At 48.9% G+C, this 24,097-nt stretch overlaps 1 protein-coding gene across 1 annotated transcript in view; it reads right to left on the bottom strand.

The window, feature by feature from the left end:
- LOC311237264 (solute carrier family 12 member 2-like) overlaps positions 1–24,097 on the bottom strand; it is a gene marked incomplete at its 5' end in the record, with an annotated part of 175,588 nt that overhangs the window by 76,817 nt on the left and 74,674 nt on the right. Inside the window, 4 exon segments of the mRNA XM_084325070.1 lie at positions 3,504–3,659; positions 10,176–10,277; positions 11,251–11,374; positions 23,987–24,094. Of these exon segments, the coding sequence (XP_084181196.1) occupies positions 3,504–3,659; positions 10,176–10,277; positions 11,251–11,374; positions 23,987–24,094 (490 nt within the window).

Here is a 24,097-nt window from a genome sequence, read left to right as displayed (position 1 = left end):
CCTGACTGGGGCCTGACTGGGGCCTGACTGGGGACTGGCTGGGGCCTGACTGGGGCCTGACTGGGGCCTGGCTGGGGCCTGACTGGGGTCTGACTGGGGCCTGACTGGGGCCTGACTGGGGCCTGACTGGGGCCTGACTGGGGCCTGACTGGGGCCTGACTGGGGCCTGACTGGGGCCTGACTGGGGTCTGACTGGGGCCTGACTGGGGCCTGACTGGGGCCTGACTGGGGCTGGGGCCTGACTGGGGCCTGACTGGGGCTGGGGCCTGACTGGGGCCTGACTGGGGCCTGACTGGGGCCTGACTGGGGCCTGACTGGGGCCTGACTGGGGCTGGGGCCTGGCTGGGGCCTGACTGGGGCCTGACTGGGGCTGGGGCCTGACTGGGGCCTGGCTGGGGCCTGACTGGGGCCTGACTGGGGCCTGACTGGGGCCTGACTGGGGCCTGACTGGGGCCTGACTGGGGCCTGACTGGGGTTTGACTGGGGCCTGACTGGGGCCTGACTGGGGCCTGACTGGGGCCTGACTGGGGCCTGACTGGGGCCTGACTGGGGCCTGACTGGGGCCTGACTGGGGCCTGGCTGGGGCCTGACTGGGGCCTGACTGGGGCCTGACTGGGGCCTGACTGGGGCCTGGCTGGGGCCTGACTGGGGCCTGGCTGGGGCCTTCCTCAGAGCACCAGCGCTCATCCAGAGTAGGGGGGGGAGCCAAGGCCTCAAAATAATGTGTGGTTTTTGGGAGAGCATTTTTTAAACCCAGGAGAAGTGAAGTTATATAAATGTAATAATAATAATAATAATAAATCGGAATAAATCTAAATATATTTTCACGACTGAATAAACAAACGTCGTTCAGAGGAAAATTGGGTTGACAGACTGTATAAATATATTAGAGAGAGAGCAACTCTGCAGAACTCGATAGAGGTCATCTCTCGTAAAATGCAAATGTATTATATCATGCCTTCACTAAATGAGAACAAGTGTGGGCTTTCAGAATAAGTGTGGGCTTTCAGAATAAGTGTGGGTTTACATAATAAGTGTGGGTTTACAGAATAAGTGTGGGCTTTCAGAATAAGTGTGGGCTTTCAGAATAAGTGTGGGCTTTCAGAATAAGTGTGGGCTTTCAGAACAAGTGTGGGCTTTCAGAATAAGTGTGGGCTTTCACAATAAGTGTGGTCTTTCAGAATAAGTGGGCTTTCAGAATAAGTGTGGGCTTTCAGAATAAGTGTGGGCTTTCAGAATAAGTGTGGGCTTACAGAATACGTGTGGGTTTACAGAATACGTGTGGGCTTTCAGAATAAGTGTGGGCTTTCAGAATAAGTGTGGGCTTTCAGAATAAGTGTGGGCTTTCAGAATAAGTGTGGGCTTACAGAACAAGTGTGGGTTTACAGAATAAGTGTGGGCTTTCAGAATAAGTGTGGGTTTACAGAATAAGTGTGGGCTTTCAGAATAAGTGGGCTTTCAGAATAAGTGTGGGCTTTCAGAATAAGTGTGGGCTTTCAGAATAAGTGTGGGCTTACAGAATAAGTGTGGGTTTACAGAATAAGTGTGGGCTTTCACAATAAGTGTGGACTTTCACAATAAGTGGGCTTTCAGAATAAGTGGGCTTTCAGAATAAGTGTGGGTTTACAGAATAAGTGGGCTTTCAGAACAAGTGTGGGCTTACAGAATAAGTGTGGGTTTACAGAACAAGTGTGGGCTTTCAGAACAAGTGTGGGCTTACAGAATAAGTGTGGGCTTTCAGAATAAGTGTGGGTTTACAGAATAAGTGTGGGCTTTCACAATAAGTGTGGACTTTCACAATAAGTGGGCTTTCAGAATAAGTGTGGTCTTTCACAATAAGTGGGCTTTCAGAATAAGTGTGGGCTTTCAGAACAAGTGTGGTCTTTCACAATAAGTGGGCTTTCAGAATAAGTGTGGGCTTTCAGAATAAGTGTGGTCTTTCACAATAAGTGGGCTTTCAGAATAAGTGTGGTCTTTCACAATAAGTGGGCTTTCAGAATAAGTGTGGGCTTTCAGAATAAGTGTGGTCTTTCACAATAAGTGGGCTTTCAGAATAAGTGTGGGCTTTCAGAATAAGTGTGGTCTTTCACAATAAGTGGGCTTTCAGAATAAGTGTGGGCTTTCAGAATAAGTGTGGGCTTGAAAATCACTCTCACACTAGACACTAGATAGAACATGAATACCCATCAGATCACTGAGCCGTCCGTAGCGATCCAAAGGCAGAGAGCCTCTCTCTCCTGAACACACCTCTGCAGACTAACCAGAGTATTTAACACCCCCGCTGCCTGCCGCGCGCGTGTGTGTGTGTGCGCGTGTGTGTAAGAATGCAGACGACTCCTCGTATATCACCATGGAAACAGCAGAGGGGGGGGAGCTGTTAATGCTTTAAGGTGACAGGGTTTAAAAATACCAAGGAAGAAGTCCCATGTCGTGCATGTGGAACAAATGGTTCCGGAGCAAAAAAGTGTTGTGGATTCTTGGTGGTTTTTAAAAGACAAGTGTGACATATATATACATGTTTACGGGGGGGGGGGGGTTGTCTGTATTTAAACAGCAATAGACAACACACTCCACACGCATTAGTCTAGTCTTCTGTTGCTTCCAGTTGTAAACGGCTGAAAACAGCGATACAAGAGGCGGTCTGCAGACACTCACCAAGAGCATGCGTTGTCAGCAGACTGATAGTGTGGCAGACTGATAGTGTGGCAGACTGATCGTGTGGCAGACTGATAGTGTGGCAGACTGATCGTGTGGCAGACTGATCGTGTGGCAGACTGATAGTGTGGCAGACTGATCGTGTGGCAGACTGATCGTGTGGCAGACTGATAGTGTGGCAGACTGATCGTGTGGCAGACTGATAGTGTGGCAGACTGATCGTGTGGCAGACTGATAGTGTGGCAGACTGATCGTGTGGCAGACTGATAGTGTGGCAGACTGATCGTGTGGCAGACTGATCGTGTGGCAGACTGATAGTGTGGCAGACTGATAGTGTGGCAGACTGATAGTGTGGCAGACTGATCGTGTGGCAGACTGATAGTGTGGCAGACTGATCGTGTGGCAGACTGGTCGTGTGGCAGACTGATCGTGTGGCAGACTGATCGTGTGATCGTGTGGCAGACTGATCGTGTGGCAGACTGATCGTGTGGCAGACTGATCGTGTGGCAGACTGATCGTGTGGCAGACTGATCGTGTGGCAGACTGATCGTGTGGCAGACTGATCGTGTGATAGTGTGGCAGACTGATAAGCCAATAAAAACACACTAGAAAACGACAGTGTTTCTACTAAATGGCTGCATTTATACAACCGTTCACTCACACACCCACTCACCCACCCGCCCACCCACCCACTCACCCACCCACCCGCCCACCCACCCACTCACCCACCCACCCACCCACCCACCCACTCGCCCACTCCCCCGCCCCCCCCGCTCACCTGGCTTCTTGTAGCTGACGTAGATGTAGAGACCCATGACGATGACCCACTCCCCCGCCCCCCCCCTCACCTGGCTTCTTGTAGCTGACGTAGATGTAGAGGCCCATGACGATGACGTTGGTGAGCAGCGCCGCCCACCAGTTGATGACGAACATGACACAGCAGCAGAGCACGGCGCCGGCCAGGGACACCCACATGTTGTAGTACTTGAAGCTGGGACGCCACCCTGGGGTCACCGGGGACAGGTCACAGGTCACAGGTCAAGTGGAGTCAAAACTTAGCAAACATGCTGCGTGTGAGGAGCCTCACGTGGCCCGATAACAAGTCGGGAACTAAAAGGTCAAGGGGTCAACTAAAAAGTTAAGGGGATTTAAAGTCAAATCAATTCCACTTCATCTATAAGTGGAAATGGTTCAATTAGTTCTTAACCCAAATAAAACCAAATGAACCAGATTGGTTCAGACCCACAACAGTAGCTGATGCCACTGGGGCAAACTACCATGACCACGATGTATAATAATAATAATAATAATAATAATAATAATAATAATAATAATAATAATAATAATAATAATAATAATAATAATAATAATAATAATAATAATAATAATAATAATAATAATAATTATTATTATTATTATTCATTACCAGCATTCCTAAATAATATGAAAACATCATCATCATCACATCATAAACATTATCATCATCATTGTCAGTGATATTACTGAATAATTAAAAAGTGAAAAGGCTTCATTAGAGGAGCATGGATGAAGCACTTGGATTAACAGGATGGGCGTCAGCAGCCAGTCAGAGCGTTAGACGTGGAGGTTAGTGGATATGTTACCCGTTTATCGGCTACAGGAGCTACGACTTTAGTAAAAGACAATGATTCCGCTTGACTGCGGATTGTTACACAATGACAAAGGTTTTAAAGGAACACGACAACATTATGGGACATGCGTTTACCGTCTCCTCCAGAGTCAGACAGCACAAGCTCAGCACAGATGAACGGACCACTAGCCTAGCTTAACACTGCGGGAGCGGTGTTTCACAGCTAACACAGCTAGGCTAGTGGTCCGTATCTACTTCCATTCATTTGTGCCAAGCTAGGCAAGCTTGCAGCTGGATATCTTTCTACTGAACGCACAGAGGAGGTTGGTCTCCATTTTCTTGTCCGACTCTGGAGAACACGCTGAGCACAGAACGCCGGGGTGTTCCTTTAAACAAACCACAGAAAGTAAACGGTACATCGATGCCCGGCGTCACTCTTTGCCCGCCTCTTTAGTCTGGCCTCCGGGTCGAGAGGCGATGTACCGTTTAAGTCGTGTGTATTTAAAAATGAACTGCTTGGAGGATGAATCAGACGCAAGGTAGAGAGTCTGTACCTGGTGTTCTCCTACACCTTCGCTATCGAGGGAAGAAACACACAGCTCTTTTATACAGCGTCTCCTCAACCGCACCAGACATGCTTTAACCCACAATGCATTTCAACACAGCGAGCTTCTGCCGCGCCGTCCTGCACAGTAACATTACAGCGTCGACAGCTTCCTCGTTGGTCGTTATCACCGTCCGTGAAACCCGTCTTTAGTTGTTGATGTTGATGGTTATCTTACTGGCTGTCACACACTGTGTCACCCCGCTGATGCATCCGGGGGAAATAATCACCTCGAAACGTGATCCCTTTCTAAGTGGGATGTTTATTTTCATAACCAAAACGTCTGGTACAGAATGAAACAAATTGAAAGTCTTCAAAAAGGTTAAGAAACTAGATTAATACATTCTATCGCTGTTAGCCATAGCAACGCCGCCCTATCTCTCCTACTCTCGTCACTAAGCCACGGCGGCCGCTTGTCACCTCTGACCCAATCAGACGCTGCCGTGGCTTAAAATGAACTCTCTCTCTATCTCTGCGAGTGACCTTGGCTCTCACTCTCGCACAAGCCCTGCTCCTATCAACCACTTTGGCTCCCTGTCCGTCTGTCTCTTGTTCTCTTGCCTGAGTTCAACACACAATACATGTTAAAACTACATATCTCTATAGATATGCGCTTCACATACATGCCTTTCATTTCAAATGAAAACCAGTGATGTCCTTCCCTGCAAACACTTAGTACATCGTTAGGAAACATCGTCAGCCGGCTGGACGCGGAGACACACGGGGATATTTATATTCAGATGCATCTGTGCTGAGAGTTCAGTTTGAGTGACAAGCGTTAGACAGTTTCCATCTCAAGGCGAGCGATGGCGATTAATCTGTGTCACTGTGCCGTCAGACGAGCCCCGGCGCCTCCACCTCCAGCCACGGCAGTCAGAAATAAATAAATAAAGTGTCATTAGTATTCCAAATCATATTGCTTAAAGCTGCCAAAAGGCAACAATGATTCCTTTTTCATTTGAATTCAGTACTTTGTCAGACGGGCAATAATCCTGTTGAAGTTGCACAACACTCTGCATGTTTTCTTTAAGCCTCACTCATTCAGCAAGTCATGCAAGTACCCTAGACGGGCACATCACCCCTTACTGTCAATCATGTGTTAGTGTCGGTCTGATTGGAGGAAAGGGTCAGAGAGTACGGGGGAGGGGGGAGGAATTACAGTAATCTGATTATTCACATACACTGTATATAGGATTATAGCAATATGTAGTATAATAAAATGTAACATTATATTGAACAAAAATAAATGGAAGTGACTGTTGGAACTTATAGTACAAGATCCATCTTGTGGGGATGTATCCTTTGAACACTGATTCAAGTTAGACTGATCAGCATTTCTGGTAATTAATCATAAATACACTCAAGTCAAACCGGTCGAGGATGTAACGCATCTGTTCACCAGAGCAGAGCACTCCAGAACCAGAACCACTCCAGAGCCAGAACCACTCCAGAGCCAGAACCACTCCAGAGCCAGAACCACTCCAGAGCCAGAACCACTCCAGAACCAGAACCACTCCAGAGCCAGAACCACTCCAGAGCCAGAACCACTCCAGAACCAGAACCACTCCAGAGCCAGAACCACTCCAGAACCATAACCACTCCAGAGCCAGAACCACTCCAGAACCAGAACCACTCCAGAACCAGAACCACTCCAGAGCCAGAACCACTCCAGAACCAGAACCACTCCAGAGCCAGAACCACTCCAGAACCAGAACCACTCCAGAGCCAGAACCACTCCAGAACCAGAACCACTCCAGAGCCAGAACCACTCCAGAACCAGAACCACTCCAGAGCCAGAACCACTCCAGAGCCAGAACCACTCCAGAACCAGAACCACTCCAGAGCAGAGCACTCCAGAACCAGAACCACTCCAGAGCAGAGCACTCCAGAACCAGAACCACTCCAGAACCAGAACCACTCCAGAGCAGAGCACTCCAGAACCAGAACCACTCCAGAGCCAGAACCACTCCAGAGCCAGAACCACTCCAGAGCCAGAACCACTCCAGAACCAGAACCACTCCAGAACCAGAACCACTCCAGAGCCAGAACCACTCCAGAACCAGAACCACTCCAGAACCAGAACCACTCCAGAGCCAGAACCAGAACCAGAGCCAGAACCACTCCAGAGTCTCTTAGTGTCTGAGGGTTATTGTCTCTAAGCCCTTAGTGTCTGAGGGTTATTGTCTCTAAGCCATTAGTGTCTGAGGGTTATTGTCTCTAAGCCCTTAGTGTCTGAGGGTTATTGTCTCTAAGCCCTTAGTGTCTGAGGGTTATTGTCTCTAAGCCCTTAGTGTCTGAGGGTTATTGTCTCTAAGCCCTTAGTGTCTGAGGGTTATTGTCTCTAAGCCCTTAGTGTCTGAGGGTTATTGTCTCTAAGCCCTTAGTGTCTGAGGGTTATTGTCTCTAAGCCCTTAGTGTCTGAGGGTTATTGTCTCTAAGCCCTTAGTGTCTGAGGGTTATTGTCTCTAAGCCCTTAGTGTCTGAGGGTTATTGTCTCTAAGCCCTTAGTGTCTGAGGGTTATTGTCTCTAAGCCCTTAGTGTCTGAGGGTTATTGTCTCTAAGCCCTTAGTGTCTGAGGGTTATTGTCTCTAAGCCCTTAGTGTCTGAGGGTTATTGTCTCTAAGCCCTTAAGGCCTCTACATGCTACAGCAACTTCAAAGCAACTGCACCACAACATCGACAAAGCAACAGTGTTTTAGACACTCTGCCTTTATGCTTCTGCAACATCGACGCGCAAAGTTAGTTTAACTAAAGTTAGTTTAGGTTCGTGTTAACGTTAGATAATGTACAAAATAAACGTATTTCCGGTGCTTTTAGACGTCGCTCTTTTATTTTGAAATCCCCCGACCGGAAGTATTTGTGATGTATTCTGCTTGTGTAACTTTAGTTAGTTTTAACGTTAGCTGGCAGCTACAGGCACTCGAGGTCGAGGAAGAGCTGCTGAATTTAATCGGCAGGAGGAGAGAGAGCTCGTCAAAGCTGGATATATCCCTGTGGCTGTGGTTGTAGGCACGAAAATGCAGCTCGAACTACCTGTTATTATATTAAATTAATATACAACTTGTCCGTGTCCAGTCCTTTCGAACTGCCCCACCGTCCGTTCATTGTAAACAATGATGCATGTAATTATATTAACGTTACTGTGTGTTGTTGTAGCTATGTTAATAAATTCTGAATGGCATTAACGTTAGTTGGGTATGATAGAGCATTGAATAGCATCAAGTTCAACGCTAGCTGGCTGGCTACAACAATGGAGGATGGTATTCTGCGGGACCAATATTATTATATGACAGCCCCGCCCCCATTCGCTAACCAACCAATCACTGCTACGCAATATCAACACAACGGTTGTTTAGGTTAGATTTGGGTGAAAGGTACGCAACATCCTCACAATACAGTCTACAAGACCCTCTAAAACAACCGCGCTGAAATCGCGCTGATGTTGTGTTGAAGTTGCTTTGAAGTTGCTGTAGCATGTAGAGGCCTTTAGTGTCTGAGGGTTATTGTCTCTTAGTGTCTGAGGGTTATTGTCTCTAAGTGTCTGAGGGTTATTGTCTCTTAGTGTCTGAGGGTTATTGTCTCTAAGTGTCTGAGGGTTATTGTCTCTAAGTGTCTGAGGGTTATTGTCTCTTAGTGTCTGAGGGTTATTGTCTCTAAGTGTCTGAGGGTTATTGTCTCTAAGTGTCTGAGGGTTATTGTCTCTTAGTGTCTGAGGGTTATTGTCTCTTAGTGTCTGAGGGTTATTGTCTCTAAGTGTCTGAGGGTTATTGTCTCTTAGTGTCTGAGGGTTATTGTCTCTAAGTGTCTGAGGGTTATTGTCTCTAAGTGTCTGAGGGTTATTGTCTCTAAGTGTCTGAGGGTTATTGTCTCTAAGTGTCTGAGGGTTATTGTCTCTTAGTGTCTGAGGGTTATTGTCTCTAAGTGTCTGAGGGTTATTGTCTCTTAGTGTCTGAGGGTTATTGTCTCTTAGTGTCTGAGGGTTATTGTCTCTTAGTGTCTGAGGGTTATTGTCTCTTAGTGTCTGAGGGTTATTGTCTCTTAGTGTCTGAGGGTTATTGTCTCTAAGTGTCTGAGGGTTATTGTCTCTAAGTGTCTGAGGGTTATTGTCTCTAAGTGTCTGAGGGTTATTGTCTCTAAGTGTCTGAGGGTTATTGTCTCTAAGTGTCTGAGGGTTATTGTCTCTTAGTGTCTGAGGGTTATTGTCTCTTAGTGTCTGAGGGTTATTGTCTCTTAGTGTCTGAGGGTTATTGTCTCTAAGTGTCTGAGGGTTATTGTCTCTTAGTGTCTGAGGGTTATTGTCTCTAAGTGTCTGAGGGTTATTGTCTTAGTGTCTGAGGGTTATTGTCTCTTAGTGTCTGAGGGTTATTGTCTCTTAGTGTCTGAGGGTTATTGTCTCTTAGTGTCTGAGGGTTATTGTCTCTTAGTGTCTGAGGGTTATTGTCTCTTAGTGTCTGAGGGTTATTGTCTCTTAGTGTCTGAGGGTTATTGTCTCTTAGTGTCTGAGGGTTATTGTCTCTTAGTGTCTGAGGGTTATTGTCTCTTAGTGTCTGAGGGTTATTGTCTCTAAGTGTCTGAGGGTTATTGTCTCTTAGTGTCTGAGGGTTATTGTCTCTTAGTGTCTGAGGGTTATTGTCTCTAAGTGTCTGAGGGTTATTGTCTCTTAGTGTCTGAGGGTTATTGTCTCTTAGTGTCTGAGGGTTATTGTCTCTAAGTGTCTGAGGGTTATTGTCTCTTAGTGTCTGAGGGTTATTGTCTCTTAGTGTCTGAGGGTTATTGTCTCTTAGTGTCTGAGGGTTATTGTCTCTAAGTGTCTGAGGGTTATTGTCTCTTAGTGTCTGAGGGTTATTGTCTCTTAGTGTCTGAGGGTTATTGTCTCTAAGTGTCTGAGGGTTATTGTCTCTCCTGGGTGTTGGGGTCAGGGGTCTCCCCTGGGTGTTGGGGTCAGGGGTCTCTCCTGGGTGTTGGGGTCAGCGGTCAGGGGTCTCCCCTGGGTGTTGGGGTCAGGGGTATCCCCTGGGTGTTGGGGTCAGGGGGCAGGGCTCTCCCCTGGGTGTTGGGGTCAGGGGTATCCCCTGGGTGTTGGGGTCAGGGGTCTCCCCTGGGTGTTGGGGTCAGCGGTCAGGGGTCTCCCCTGGGTGTTGGGGTCAGGGGGCAGGGCTCTCCCCTGGGTGTTGGGGTCAGGGTCTCCCCTGGGTGTTGGGGTCAGGGGTCTCCCCTGGGTGTTGGGGTCAGGGTCTCCCCTGGGTGTTGGGGTCAGGGGGCAGGGCTCTCCCCTGGGTGTTGGGGTCAGGGGTCAGGGCTCTCACCTGGGGAGTTGGCCAGGGAGGCGTGGAAGACGGAGAAGTTGATGAGAGCGTAGGACGCCAGGAAGAAGTTGGAGATGATGGGAGCGATGATGTTCAGCTCGGCTGGGAGGAGGAGGAAGAAACACCAGCGTCAACAACAGTCTGAGTCCAGACCGCTCAGAGAAGAACTGGGACACAAGTGTAATAATGTGCACCGCCTCATTGTTGCATTTTGTTTGCATTTTGCATACTTTAGTTTTGTATATATGTATAGTGTTTGGTCTTTAACTTTTGTACTGTATGAAGCACAATCTCAGGGGGCTCATACAGAACCAAGCATTTCACTGTAATGTACCTTATATGTGACAAATAAAACAACTTGAACTTGAAGTGCACTGGAGACCCAGTTCGTCAGACGCCTTCGTTACAACTAGGGCTGGGTATCGCCACTGATTTCCCAAAATGATTCGATTACGATTCACAAGGTCCCGATTAGATTAGATTTTCGATTAAATTCAATGCTATAAATGGTTCAAGGAACCCTCTAACATGTTGCATTGTTAAAAATATCAACGTTTACATTAAGAATTGACTCTCAAGCAGTTACATGAATGTACTTTTTATCGTAACATTGGCTTTTGCATAGGTTACGTCTGGTGTGATGTCTCAGTAAGTGGTTTCATAGATTTGTTGTATTTCCACAATATTTCACCTCCACTTTGCACAGCTTACACATGGCTCTGCTTTTGTCCAGCTCTTCTCTGTCGTCATGTTTTTTTTATCCAAAATGAAACCAGACATCTGCTTTCGCACCTGGCAGGGGACCCGAGTGATGCGTTGTGTGAGATCTGGACACGAGACGACCAGGAAGGGAAATGGCATAACGACTACATTTGGGGATACAAATGTATCATAACGGATCTAGGGATTATGAATCAATAATCGCTCATTCAAATGAAGATCAAATCAGAATCGGGAGATCTATTTTCTTTAACCCAGCCCTAATTACAACATCACTGACCGTCACGCTCATGAAGTATCAACGCTCATCAGTCACAGGGAAGGTGAGCAGAGTGTGTGGCGTCACGGTGCTCACCGATCAGGATGAAGGCGAGGGCGATGAAGAAGGTGAGGATGTAGCCGCGGAGGGGCTCGTTGTTCTTGCCGTACCCCTTGGCGAACATGCCCAGACCCGGGTAGATGTTGTCTTTGCATAGAGCCTGTGGAAACGCAAAAAACATTCAATACTTTATTGCCATATAATCAACTGGAGTTGGTCTTAGTCGACTTAAGACAAAACAGGGGGGAAAAGGACACATAAGTAAAACCTCATATTTATATATTCACGCCACCCAAAAGGAAAAAGCTCAATCGATATTCGTGACCATGAGCTTCTCTCTCTCTCCCAAAGCCAGACACCAGACTCCAACTTGTGATCCAACCCCACCTACCCAACCTCCTCCAATGTACAGTTTATCTTTCTTTGTATCACAAACAGTACTGTATTTGTAGATCTGGTATGTCATAAATGTCTAGATGGAACAGTACTGTCTATCTGTATGTCATGTATGTCATGTATGTTATGATGAATTGAAAATGGGGGACCCTGATGTAAACAAGACGAAAGTCTCTCTGGTCTGCATCCCCTTAACAATTGTGTGTATTGAGCTGTACTGTACTGTAACCATTCTGCAATCTGTTAATAAAGTTTTCATTCAATCATGTCATCAGGTATAAAGTCTGGAGCGGCTCCGCAGATGAGGAATGGGAGACTGAGGCTACGTTTAGACGGAGAGTCTGAACAGAACCCGCAAAAGTCGTCTTGCGGTCTCACTTTTAATTTTGCGTTTAGACTATCGTTTTGGGATGGAATTCTCCGTGCAGACGAGGCTGTAACGACTCGAGACGACTGAGCCCCGCTGTCACACGATTGGCGCATATGTCACATGACGTGCTGTGAAGACCCGCCCTACTCTGCCTCTGATTCGCAGACTGTGGGTGGGGAATGTGATTGGACCAAAGCAGAGTCACTCACAGACAGTGGGTCCAGTCACTAATAGTTATGATAGCCTCAGGACAGATTATTGTGTATTTAAAAGTACTGCCAATGTAGCCTTCAGGTGATCGCCATGGATAGAATCAGACATGCTTTGTTTACGCTTCTAGGCTACTGGCGCATGCCTGTGATGTAAGCAGTACGCGCGACGAGAGCCTTGACAACCCTTTCGTCATAGTTTTATGCGGTTTGACAGTTTAGATGATAGCGCAAAGGTTTATCGTTTCTAGGAATTCCACCCTGGAAGGTACTCTCACTTTTTTGCGGTTTCACCCCGTAAAAACGCTGTTTCCGTATAAACGAAAGGCACATCCGAAAAAATATTTTTGCGGATTCACCTGCTAGCGTTTCCGTCTAAACAGGGCGTGAATGGGACCCCAGATTTCTTTTATTCCCAAATTAATGATATTCTATAGTAGTGTTGTCACTTCTAGAACAGAAACACATACATATATTCAGAACCGTGGGTGCTCTCAGCCACATCTATTTCCCATTTGTTTGAAAGTTTGAATCCAAAACCACTAGTTATTGGATTTGGGAGAGTTGATCATGTTCACTAATATTTCTGCACTAAGGAATAATGCATTCTGGGTGCAGATCCTCTTAAAAGAGAACATGTTATGGAAGAAAATAGTCTGAAATGTTATTTAAGAAGATTTGCATAAACAAGCTGTTCAGAATGATTGCCCATAGTGATGTCGCAAGGGGGACACAAGCAATACATTATTTAATTAATCAGCGGTTATTTTTGGAGCCAGGAACACTGCCAACCTAATTTAATGCCCAGTCTGTAATATGTATTAATTATTGGGTGTGGTGTAGCCAGGCTGGGAAGAAAACGATTAATAAAAAATGGCCACACCCACCAGGAACTGCACGTTCAACACAAGGGAATAAAGAGCCAGTGTTTGAATCAGTCAATACTGTACCCAGGAGCCCAGAGGCTGGCATTAAAGGACCAACATGATGACTAGAGGCTGACATTAACACTTTGGGTGCCAAAAACGGCTTTTTACGTTTCTGGGTCGTTATCCATCCAGGGAGCCTGGTGTTACCATAGGGAATGAGTCTGAGATAGCCAGAAAGTGCAATACCGGCCGCATCCAGCTAGACGGCGGTATCGAGCACCCTTTGAAACCTTGTATCTTGGCCTGTGCGTCAATCTTGCGTCGATCTAATGTCTCCGGGTAATTATTATTATATTTGGGCAAGGGGAGCGGTTATAACGGTCGGATTGAGAAGAATCAAATACTTCCGATACATGATGTGTGGTGGATTATGTTGGCGACACAATGGACATCAATACTTGGAATCGCGATCAGCTAATTGGAATATTCTTTTTGGGGTACATCCGAGTCAAGGTAAGGGCTATATGATATCAATCTTGCGTTGATCCAAGCATGTCTTCACCTCGATCCGAACGTGTGTAACATTAGTCCACAACGTATGCCGTTGGTGACGATCAAAGCATCAAAAAACTACCCCCCCCGCCCCCCCTTTCATGCATTCATGATGAAACATAATACCTATGATATAGATTTGAGAATAATAGCGCAAGAAACGGCAACGGTTATAGTAGAATACACGCATAAGGCTATTCCTCAGCATTTCAGGAATTACCCCAGACCGATCTAAAAACATACTTATATTCACCACGGTATAACGCGCGAATGTATGGATGGGAAGATTCTCTTTTTTGCATCTTGACCGGAAGAAAGTCACTGTCAAACAAAACCATAGTATTGTATCTATAGCTATAATATAGAATAGTTATTGTAACTGAGGGGTACAATTCCCTGACTGTATTACTAGATATGATACTTACTACCACTACCTTTGTACTTAATATTCGGCCACCCAGTACACGGCATAAATATATTATCATAAACACTCTCACGTAGATGAAACGGATCCAACACAAATGTACGAAGTCGAAACAGGTCTTTATTTCTACACAGCGATGGTGTGTAGAACAAGCACTTAATCACTTAATTACATTTATGAATTGAAATAGTATGCACTTTTATGGCAAAGAGTATTCGTCGGTATATCAATAGAGAATGTCCAATCTCTGAAGGCGCAGGTGGTAAATATACGACCTGGAATAGTTAAGGAATAACAGCAATGATACTTTAATGATTATATACTAGATACACTAGAGGGGGTTAATCCGGTCGCTTGTAAGCCGACAGGAGTAGGAGGGGGGGGGGGGGGTAGAATCCGGCTGCCTCGTCCGGCCAAGGGTATCCCAGGTGAACCCACTGTAGTGCCGTTCAATGCGCCGGCGATCCTTGGACCACAGATGAAAGCAGGTGGACTCTTTGTGGGCCGGCTCTCTCCGGTCCACGGGGGAGAGACGTGAAGCGACCTCGTCTTGCAGAGCGTCTCCTCACCTTGCGTCCTCTCCAGGGGGGGGGGTTCCAACACACGGCAGTGTCGGGGGTCTTTATCCATGGAATAATCAAAGTATACAAAGCATAATCCGTGCCTGGGAAGGCGGGCTGTCGTCGGTAGGATAATCCGGTATACAGGTCCACTCGCTCGTCGGCTCTGGGGCTCCTCGGGTGCAGCTTCACATGGGGTCAACCACCCTGGGTAAGCAGCCAGTTCTCTGCCCGAAACGATGGGGTACTGACTACGGTAGTATTCTCACCGCACGAAGCACTATATATTAACAGACTATTATTAGCTTAATAGACTACGTCCAACTCGACGATATAGTGCCAAATATGACTATTCAAATATTAATATACACGATGTCTCAATACCGATGGTAGGCGAACTTGGCCTTACTCCCACACGTGGCGTCGCGGGGAGGCTTTACGTCTGTGACTCTATTGGAGGGTAAGAAACTGGACTGAAAAGAAAGTCCTACTTTAGTAGCGCAGTATATATACGCACTATGAACAAATAGTCCCATTAGTGGTGCGGTAGCCAGATTCCTACGCGGAACTAGGACTTGTTCGTACATGTGGAGCGGTACGTTTGAACTGGGTCTGAGGGGTATGGCAGCCTGGCACCAAGGTCTCGACCAATAGTAGAATGGAGACTATTATGGGATGTTCAGTAGGCTAGAATGGATATTCAATGCATATTGTACAAGGAATATACAAGGGATATCAGGGAATATTAGAGAATATACAAATACAATTAAATATATATATATAAATAAATATATATATTCGGTTTAATCTGGCCCTTCACAACAGCCACCCCCTGAATAGGTCCCAGACCTAATCAGTTAAACAGAGACAGATTAATCGCGTTGTCTATTTACACATAAGGGTTTGCTGTAGGGGTCAGTCAACTTCACAAAGTCATAGGGTTGTAGGGTCATGGTCATCATCGATTGTGTCTGGGAGTCGAGGCAGTTCTATGAGCCTCGCCACGGGACGGGTGTAAGTGCGACCCTGGACGAGCACTTCAGCTGCTCGGACCTTGCCGTCGGCACCGGTGATCACTTTGCTTACGCGGCCGGCCGGCCACATAGCTCTGGGCAGTGATTGATCAATAATCATGACGACTGTTCCTTCTGTCAAATTGTCTCTCTCCTTTACCCACTTCTGGCGGGTCTGTAGAGACGGTAGGTAGTGCAGTAGGAAACTGTTCCAAAACTTGTCGGCTAATACTTGGCTGTACCTCCACATTCGTCGGCCGTTCGCTTCTTCAGGCCGGTACATTGTCTGGGGTAATGCAGGATCTAGCCGCCCCATCAGGAGTGTGTTGGGGGTAACTGGGTCGATATCCGCCACATCACTGGAGACATATCCGAGGGGCTTCGAGTTAAGTACTCCCTCAATCTCCGTGAGGACTGTCATTAGGACTTCTTCCGCCACAGTCTGGGCCCCAAGTACTGCGTACAGGGCTGTCTTTATGGAGCGCACTTCTCGTTCCCAAGTGCCACCGAAGTGGGGTGCGTTTGGGGGGTTGAATTGGAAATCAACCTGTGCTGGAGCGAGGTGGGTCTTAAGTTCTGGGCCCATAGCTTGGAAGCTCTCTCTCAGCTCTCTTTCGCCGCCTTTGAAGTTTGTCCCATGATCGGACAATAGGGTAGACGGTCTTCCCTTCCGTGATGTGAATCTTCGGAAGGCCATAAGGAATGAGTCTGTGCTCATGGTCGGGAGAAGCTCGATGTGTATCGCTCTGGTGGTCATGCATTTGAATACAATACCCCACCGCTTCTCGGTTCCTCTTCCTTTCTTTATGTGCAGCGGGCCAAAGCAGTCCATACCCGTTGAGTGGAATGGCTTGTCACCGATTCGGAGGCGACATGGAGGAAGGTCAGCCATCCTTGGTATGCTGGGCTGCGCGCGCCACTTGCGGCAGTCTAGACATGTTCGCTGGAAGCGTCGTACCGCCTCTCTTCCTTGTAGGATCCAGTAACGACGTCTGATTTCCGCGAAGACTCTTTCTGCTCCTGCGTGATGTACATCCTCATCGTATTTCTTTATAATCAGCTCTGTGACCTTGTGTCGGCTGTTCAATACGATCGGGTATTTAATGTCATCCGGTAGATTGGGGGCTCTGCGTAGGCGACCACCCACTCTGATGAGGGTATGAGCGTCGCTCTCGGGGGCCAGGTGAATTAATCTGCTGTCGGATGGGACGGGCTTTCCTCCCTGTAGACAGGCCAATTCATCGGGGAACGAGTCTCTCTGGGCTCGCTGCAGTAGAAGCAATTCTGCTTCCTCGTAGTTAGCTGCTGACATATCAGCGGGGGACTTGCACTCCGGGTGGTACCGCAGGAATGTTCTTTGTTGTGCACTCTCTATGGACGTGCAATCGTCTATGTTAGGGTCGGTGGAGGCTACGGTGCTCAATCCACAGAACACAGACTTCTTATTTTCCACCTCCTCTGGACTTGCTTCCCTCGGGATAGGCATGGGCCACTGTCCTTCCGGGAGTCTTAGGAATGCGGGGCCGTCACTGTAGACATTGCGACGGGTGAGGTCATCCAGGGGCATCCCCCGGGTGATGACGTCAGCTGGGTTCTGTTTTGTATCAACGTAGCGCCACTCTGTTTCTCCGGTTAACTCTTCGGTTAAGTCTTGAATCTCGGTGACTCTGACTCCCACGAAGACTTTGTACTTGCATGAGTCCGATTTGATCCAGGCGAGTACCGTCGTGGAATCTGACCACAGGATTGTTCTAGACACCGGTATGGTGAGCTCACGTTGGATGAGCGTGGCTAGGTGCGCTCCGGCTAGGGCTGCGCAGAGCTCTAGACGTGGGATAGATTGTTGCTTGCGTGGGGCTATTCTCGAGCGGGCGAGGACAAATGCTGTGTAGATCTCTCCCCCCCTTTCTTGGGCCCGCAAGTAGGCTACTGATCCGTATGCGACCTCTGAGGCGTCACTGAAGACGTGTAAGTCCATTTTACATGTCTCTGGCCTCACCGTGGGTGGGAAGTAGCTTCGGCGCATATTAACGCCTGGGAGTGAGTGGAGCTCCATCTCCCACTCTCTCCAGGTGGATGCAAGGTGTGCGGGAATGGGGTCGTCCCTGCCCTGGTCCTTGTCCCACAATGCTCGTACAATCATTTTTGCCCTGGTGGTGTACGGTAGAATACATCCTAGCGGGTCATATTGTCGGGCGAGTGTTGTGTACACACTCCGTCTGGTGGTCGGCGCCGCCGCCGGCCTTCCCTGCTCCGTAGTCAGGGGCTTGTGTCTGTAGTGAAGCGAATCTGTTTTGAATCGCCACACCAATCCCAGGGTCATCTCCTGGGCTTCTCCCGGGATTGTAGCCATCCAGGTCTCGCTGCTGGCTGCCTTGTCCTCGGAGGAGAGGCTGCGCAGTACTTGCGGATCGCTGCTGGCCCACTGCCTGAGATCAAAGCCGCCTTTGATCAATGAGGCGCGGAGTTTAATCAGGAGAGCCTCGGCTTCTTCCTGGGTTGAAAGGCTTTGTAGACAGTTGTCTACGTAGAAGCTGTTCTTTACGCTGTGTCGGACCTCTTCGTCCGCTGCTGGGTCCTCTGCTACATGTTTCTGTAGTGCAAATGTCGCACAGCAGGGGCTGCACGTCGTTCCGAAGGGGAGGACTTCCCATTGGTAGATGGCTGGGTGCTCATCTCCTGGCTTCTCTCTCCATAGGAACCGTATCAGGGGCTTGTCCGCCTCTACTAATCTCACCTGCAGGAACATTCCTTTAATGTCCCCGCTGATGGCCACCTTTTCCTGGCGGAAGCGGAGTAGAACGCCGAGTAGGGAGGGGCCGAGTGTGGGACCGGGCAGTAACTCTTTATTCAGATTTTGGGATCCGATCTGGTAGCTGCAGTTAAATACTATGCGGTCTTTACCGTTGTGATGGACCTTGTGGTGGGGCACGTACCACGATTCAGTGGTCTGGTCAGCCTCTTTAATGTCCATCTTTGTGACGTGTCCCGCTGTGATGAGCTTCTCAATCTCAGCGCGGTATACACTCTCTTGGGCGGGGTTCTTGGCTAAGCGCCGCTCCGTGTTCAGCAGGTACCGTTCTGTGGCGTCTGTCTTGGCGTGGAAAGTAGGCATTCCTTCTCGCCGCAGGAGTGGCGTGGCGTATCTCAACACGCCGTTGACCGGGACTCTCTTGGTCCCTGTCTCGAGGAGGTGAATTGCGTAAATGTCATCTTTAGAGCGAATGTCTTTCTTTCCGTTCTTAAAGGGCATTTGTTCCAAGGTCCATAGCCGCTCTACGTGTTGCAGGAGTGCGGTTTCTCCCTCTGTGACTCGGGAGTGGAGACATCTAGTGGCTGTACTTCGGTTGAGAGATTTGGCGAGCGGGCCTTGGAGAGTCCATCCCAAACGGGTCTCGACTGCTGCAGGACAGCCTCGGGGTCCGGTATGAACCCGGTCTATCGGGACAATGAGGTCTGCATGGTCGGAGCCTATCAACAGGGTCGGCATAGCATTGTCTATGAGCGGGATCAGTAACTTGCGCAGATGTGCATATTTCTCCATCAGCTTGGCGACGGGGTATGTGTACCGCGACAGTCCTATTTCTTGGCTGGTGAAAGCGTCTGCAATCTGGTACCGTCGCTCAGGCTGGCCGCTTGCTGCGATAGAGAATGAGACATTCTCGCCCTTTATCGTCTTCAAATCTCGTCTTATTGTCCGAATTGTCATTTGGGTTTCGCTTCCCCGCAGCCCTAGCTGGGCCGCAGCGGAGGCGAGCAGCAGGGTCTTCTCTGACCCGTCATCGAGGACGGCGTAAGTGTCCAGGACTTTATTCTGGTAGCTTAGTGTCACACGCACTACTTTTAGGAGTACTCGGGCTCCACTGCTGCTGGCGGGATCGATGTACATGACGCTCGCTTGGCGGCTGGATGGTGCAGGTGAAGGGCGCCGTCTGTTACTGTCGTGAAGTATGTCCAGATGGGCTCCATCGCACTTGGTGCACCTTTTCTTTAAGCGGCATTCGGCTGCCATGTGTGAGCGCGCACAGCGAAAACAGCGCTTGTTGGACTTTATCCATTGACCTGCTTCCTCCGCGTTCAGCTTGGGGAAGGAGTCACATTGCGCTAGCCAGTGTTCTTTCTCACAGTAGGGGCACACTATCTTCCACTTCTCCGTTCTGGAGGGGGTACTGTGGCTCCTGCTGCTCGGTACTGACTCCGATTGGTGCATCACAGTCACCGATCTTCTTCCATCATTTAGTCGTCTGGTTCCTTCTCTGGAGCCAGGGGTGCTCCGTCCGAATGTATCTAGCCGTAGGCTGCTGACTTCTCTCGCCAGGAAGTCTGCTAGATCGAGGAGGTTCGGTTCGGGGCCATTCGGGTCGCGTGTAGCTTTATGCCAAGCAAGCAGTGCAAAAATTTACCGTAGTGGCGTGCAGTAATGCGCCTTTCATTTTCCGCCGCCCGGCGCCCAGGTCGCGCGGAAATAGGCTGTCTATTGCCATTCTCTTTGACAAACTCTAACCTTAACCAGCTCCTTAACAACGCCTAAACTTAACCGTTCTAACCTTAACCAACTCCGAAACAATGCCTAACCTTAACCTTAACCTTAACCATGCCTAACCTTAACCATAGAAATTATATTGCCATTCTCTTTGACAAACTCTAACCTTAACCAGCTCCTTAACAGCGCCTAAACTTAACCGTTCTAACCTTAACCAACTCCGAAACAATGCCTAACCTTAACCTTAACCTTAACCATGCCTAACCTTAACCGGCGAAAGAATACACGTTAAAAAAAAATCACGTTAAAAAATATTTTCGATGGGATTCGAACTCGCCAGCAAACGAGCCATAGGATCCACAGCCATGTGGCCTTGCCAATTGAGCTATTGCTAGATACTGAATAAGGGGCGGTGACTTATATATATTGAGCTCCGCTCGTGTCGAACCAAGGCGGGATCTCATGCGCATGCGCGGGCACCTCGCGCGAGCACGCCGGCGCACGCACGCACCTGAGCGAGCACGCCGCCGCCGGTGCACGCACGGTAGCATTTGTCTGAAAAGAAGGGCGCTTTACCGCACTGGCGTGCGGTGACGAATGCGGAAGCATTTTTGCACTGCTTGCTTGGCATTAAGGAAAACGCATTCGGGTCTCTGTGGTCCCTCTGCCGCCTAAAGCGCTCCTGACGAGCGGGCGGCAGCTTCTCCAGGATCCTTTCCACATTTGAGTTGGCGTAAAGTTCATGCCTCCCCCTCTCTCTTTGCGCTCCCAACATCCCTACCAGGGACTGCACTCTGATGGACAGGTCGTCCAGTGCTCGATTGTCTATTGCTGGGGGTAAGCGGTCGATGTGTCGGATCTCCTGGATCACGTAATCCCATATGCGCCCATACCTCTGGTCCAATGCTACCAGCGCTGCTGTGTATGGGGTGGTGGAAGTCGCGTAGGCGAGCGCTATATTATGTGCGCGGGGTACCTTTAAGTGCTTCAGTAGGATGGCGTATCCGTGGCGTTCATCCAATACATCCACCAACATGGTCTCCAGACACATGCGGAGTTCTGTATACTGGGCCCGGTTCTCTTGGGTGAAGTCGGGTACCATAGGCGTGCCAATGTATGACGCTGACTGTGGATACATCGGCGAGCGTTGGGGGAGAGGCCTCCTAGGCGAGTCTCCTCCCGCTCCTTGGTATGGGCTGGTACCGGCAGTGTACCATGGCCCGCTTGTCCAGGTGCTGTTCCTCGGTGCGGGTCGTGCGTCGTGCTCACCCGGGTATAGAGTCGGGGGTCTGTAGCGCAGCTCCGCGGGAGTATAGCCTGGGCTGTACCGGGCCTCCTGGTCCGGTAGAGTACTGTGCTGTCTTCGGGCGTGGTTCTCCTCCTCTTCCTCTTCGTCTTCAGTTAGGTCATCCAGTGCTTGTAGTCTCTGGTTTAGCCTCTCCACAGGATATGCTGCTCCTTCCCGGTTGCTAGGTCTCGCTTGGACCGGTGGGGGGAGGTGGTCTGTGGGGGGTATAGACCTCGTCTGTTGGTCAAGTTCAGGGTTGTTTACTCGGCTAGGGGATGCCGCCCTGGAGGTGTGTCTAGACGAGTTCCTGGAGCCTCTGGCGGAGGGAGAGGGTGTTGTCCGTCTGATCAGCTGTTCTATTAGTTGCGACTGCTGTCTGTCGCGCGCTGCGTCCCGTTGAGCACCGGCTCGTTCTCGGGCCACATTCTCTTCCATCTGAATGCGTCTTATTTCTAGACGTATCTGCTCGTGTTCGCTTCGCTGCTGGATCTGCAGTCGGTCGCGTTCAGCAGCGGCGTTCAGGCTGATGAGGAAGGCCTGCTGTAGGGTCCTCTCTGCCTCGCTGGGAGAAGGCGGTTGTATAGGGGAGCCTTCCCTCGGGGTACTCCTTGCGGAGCCTTGGAGTTCTATCTCCACGGTGCTCTCCCCGTCTCTCTCGGTAGCGTTGTATTCCTCCCGGGACTCATCGGGGACTACTTCTTCAGTACTGGCGGGGTGTGAAGTCATGTCTGGTTCCCACTGGTCCCCACCGTGAACTTGGTCAGTTACATTAGAGCCCGTAGGGGCCTCTATGGTCGGGGTAGTCTGGGCGTTGGGGTTAGACATACTTTTACTTTCTAGTTTTACCGCGTTTACTGTTAGTAGAAGACTAGGTTGTTGACTGACAGCGTAAGCCTCTAAGTACTGAGGGAGCCGTCGTTCGCGCTGCGGGCGTTGGTTAGGAGGATCGTTTCGTGGAGTGTTCATCATAGGCCATTTCAATATTAATAACACTATATTAATATTACACTAATTACCCTCCGGCTCGAAGGACCAATTGTAACTGAGGGGTACAATTCCCTGACTGTATTACTAGATATGATACTTACTACCACTACCTTTGTACTTAATATTCGGCCACCCAGTACACGGCATAAATATATTATCATAAACACTCTCACGTAGATGAAACGGATCCAACACAAATGTACGAAGTCGAAACAGGTCTTTATTTCTACACAGCGATGGTGTGTAGAACAAGCACTTAATCACTTAATTACATTTATGAATTGAAATAGTATGCACTTTTATGGCAAAGAGTATTCGTCGGTATATCAATAGAGAATGTCCAATCTCTGAAGGCGCAGGTGGTAAATATACGACCTGGAATAGTTAAGGAATAACAGCAATGATACTTTAATGATTATATACTAGATACACTAGAGGGGGTTAATCCGGTCGCTTGTAAGCCGACAGGAGTAGGAGGGGGGGGGGGGGGGGGGGTAGAATCCGGCTGCCTCGTCCGGCCAAGGGTATCCCAGGTGAACCCACTGTAGTGCCGTTCAATGCGCCGGCGATCCTTGGACCACAGATGAAAGCAGGTGGACTCTTTGTGGGCCGGCTCTCTCCGGTCCACGGGGGAGAGACGTGAAGCGACCTCGTCTTGCAGAGCGTCTCCTCACCTTGCGTCCTCTCCAGGGGGGGGGGGTTCCAACACACGGCAGTGTCGGGGGTCTTTATCCATGGAATAATCAAAGTATACAAAGCATAATCCGTGCCTGGGAAGGCGGGCTGTCGTCGGTAGGATAATCCGGTATACAGGTCCACTCGCTCGTCGGCTCTGGGGCTCCTCGGGTGCAGCTTCACATGGGGTCAACCACCCTGGGTAAGCAGCCAGTTCTCTGCCCGAAACGATGGGGTACTGACTACGGTAGTATTCTCACCGCACGAAGCACTATATATTAACAGACTATTATTAGCTTAATAGACTACGTCCAACTCGACGATATAGTGCCAAATATGACTATTCAAATATTAATATACACGATGTCTCAATACCGATGGTAGGCGAACTTGGCCTTACTCCCACACGTGGCGTCGCGGGGAGGCTTTACGTCTGTGACTCTATTGGAGGGTAAGAAACTGGACTGAAAAGAAAGTCCTACTTTAGTAGCGCAGTATATATACGCACTATGAACAAATAGTCCCATTAGTGGTGCGGTAGCCAGATTCCTACGCGGAACTAGGACTTGTTCGTACATGTGGAGCGGTACGTTTGAACTGGGTCTGAGGGGTATGGCAGCCTGGCACCAAGGTCTCGACCAATAGTAGAATGGAGACTATTATGGGATGTTCAGTAGGCTAGAATGGATATTCAATGCATATTGTACAAGGAATATACAAGGGATATCAGGGAATATTAGAGAATATACAAATACAATTAAATATATATATATAAATAAATATATATATTCGGTTTAATCTGGCCCTTCACAACAGTTATAGCTCTACAAACAAGGTGACGGACTCCTATCTTTTAAAGCGTGGCAGTGCATAGATGGGGCCCGAAAACAGCGCGGCACCCAATGTGTTAAAGGAGCAGCATGATGAGGCAGGAGCTCCACGTTACCTGGAACACCTTGGGGGCGCTGACCAGCGAGGCCAGGGCGGAGGACAGGGTGGCAGAGAAGATGCCCGCTGTGATGATGGGGCCGAAGCCGGACACTATGCTCATGACCTG

This window comes from Notolepis coatsorum, assembly GCF_963971535.1.
Source record: "Notolepis coatsorum genome assembly, chromosome: 11".
Taxonomy (NCBI): Eukaryota; Metazoa; Chordata; class Actinopteri; order Aulopiformes; family Paralepididae; genus Notolepis; species Notolepis coatsorum.
The sequence above is the reverse complement of the archived record's forward strand: the minus strand, read 5'-3'. Positions and strand labels throughout refer to the sequence as shown.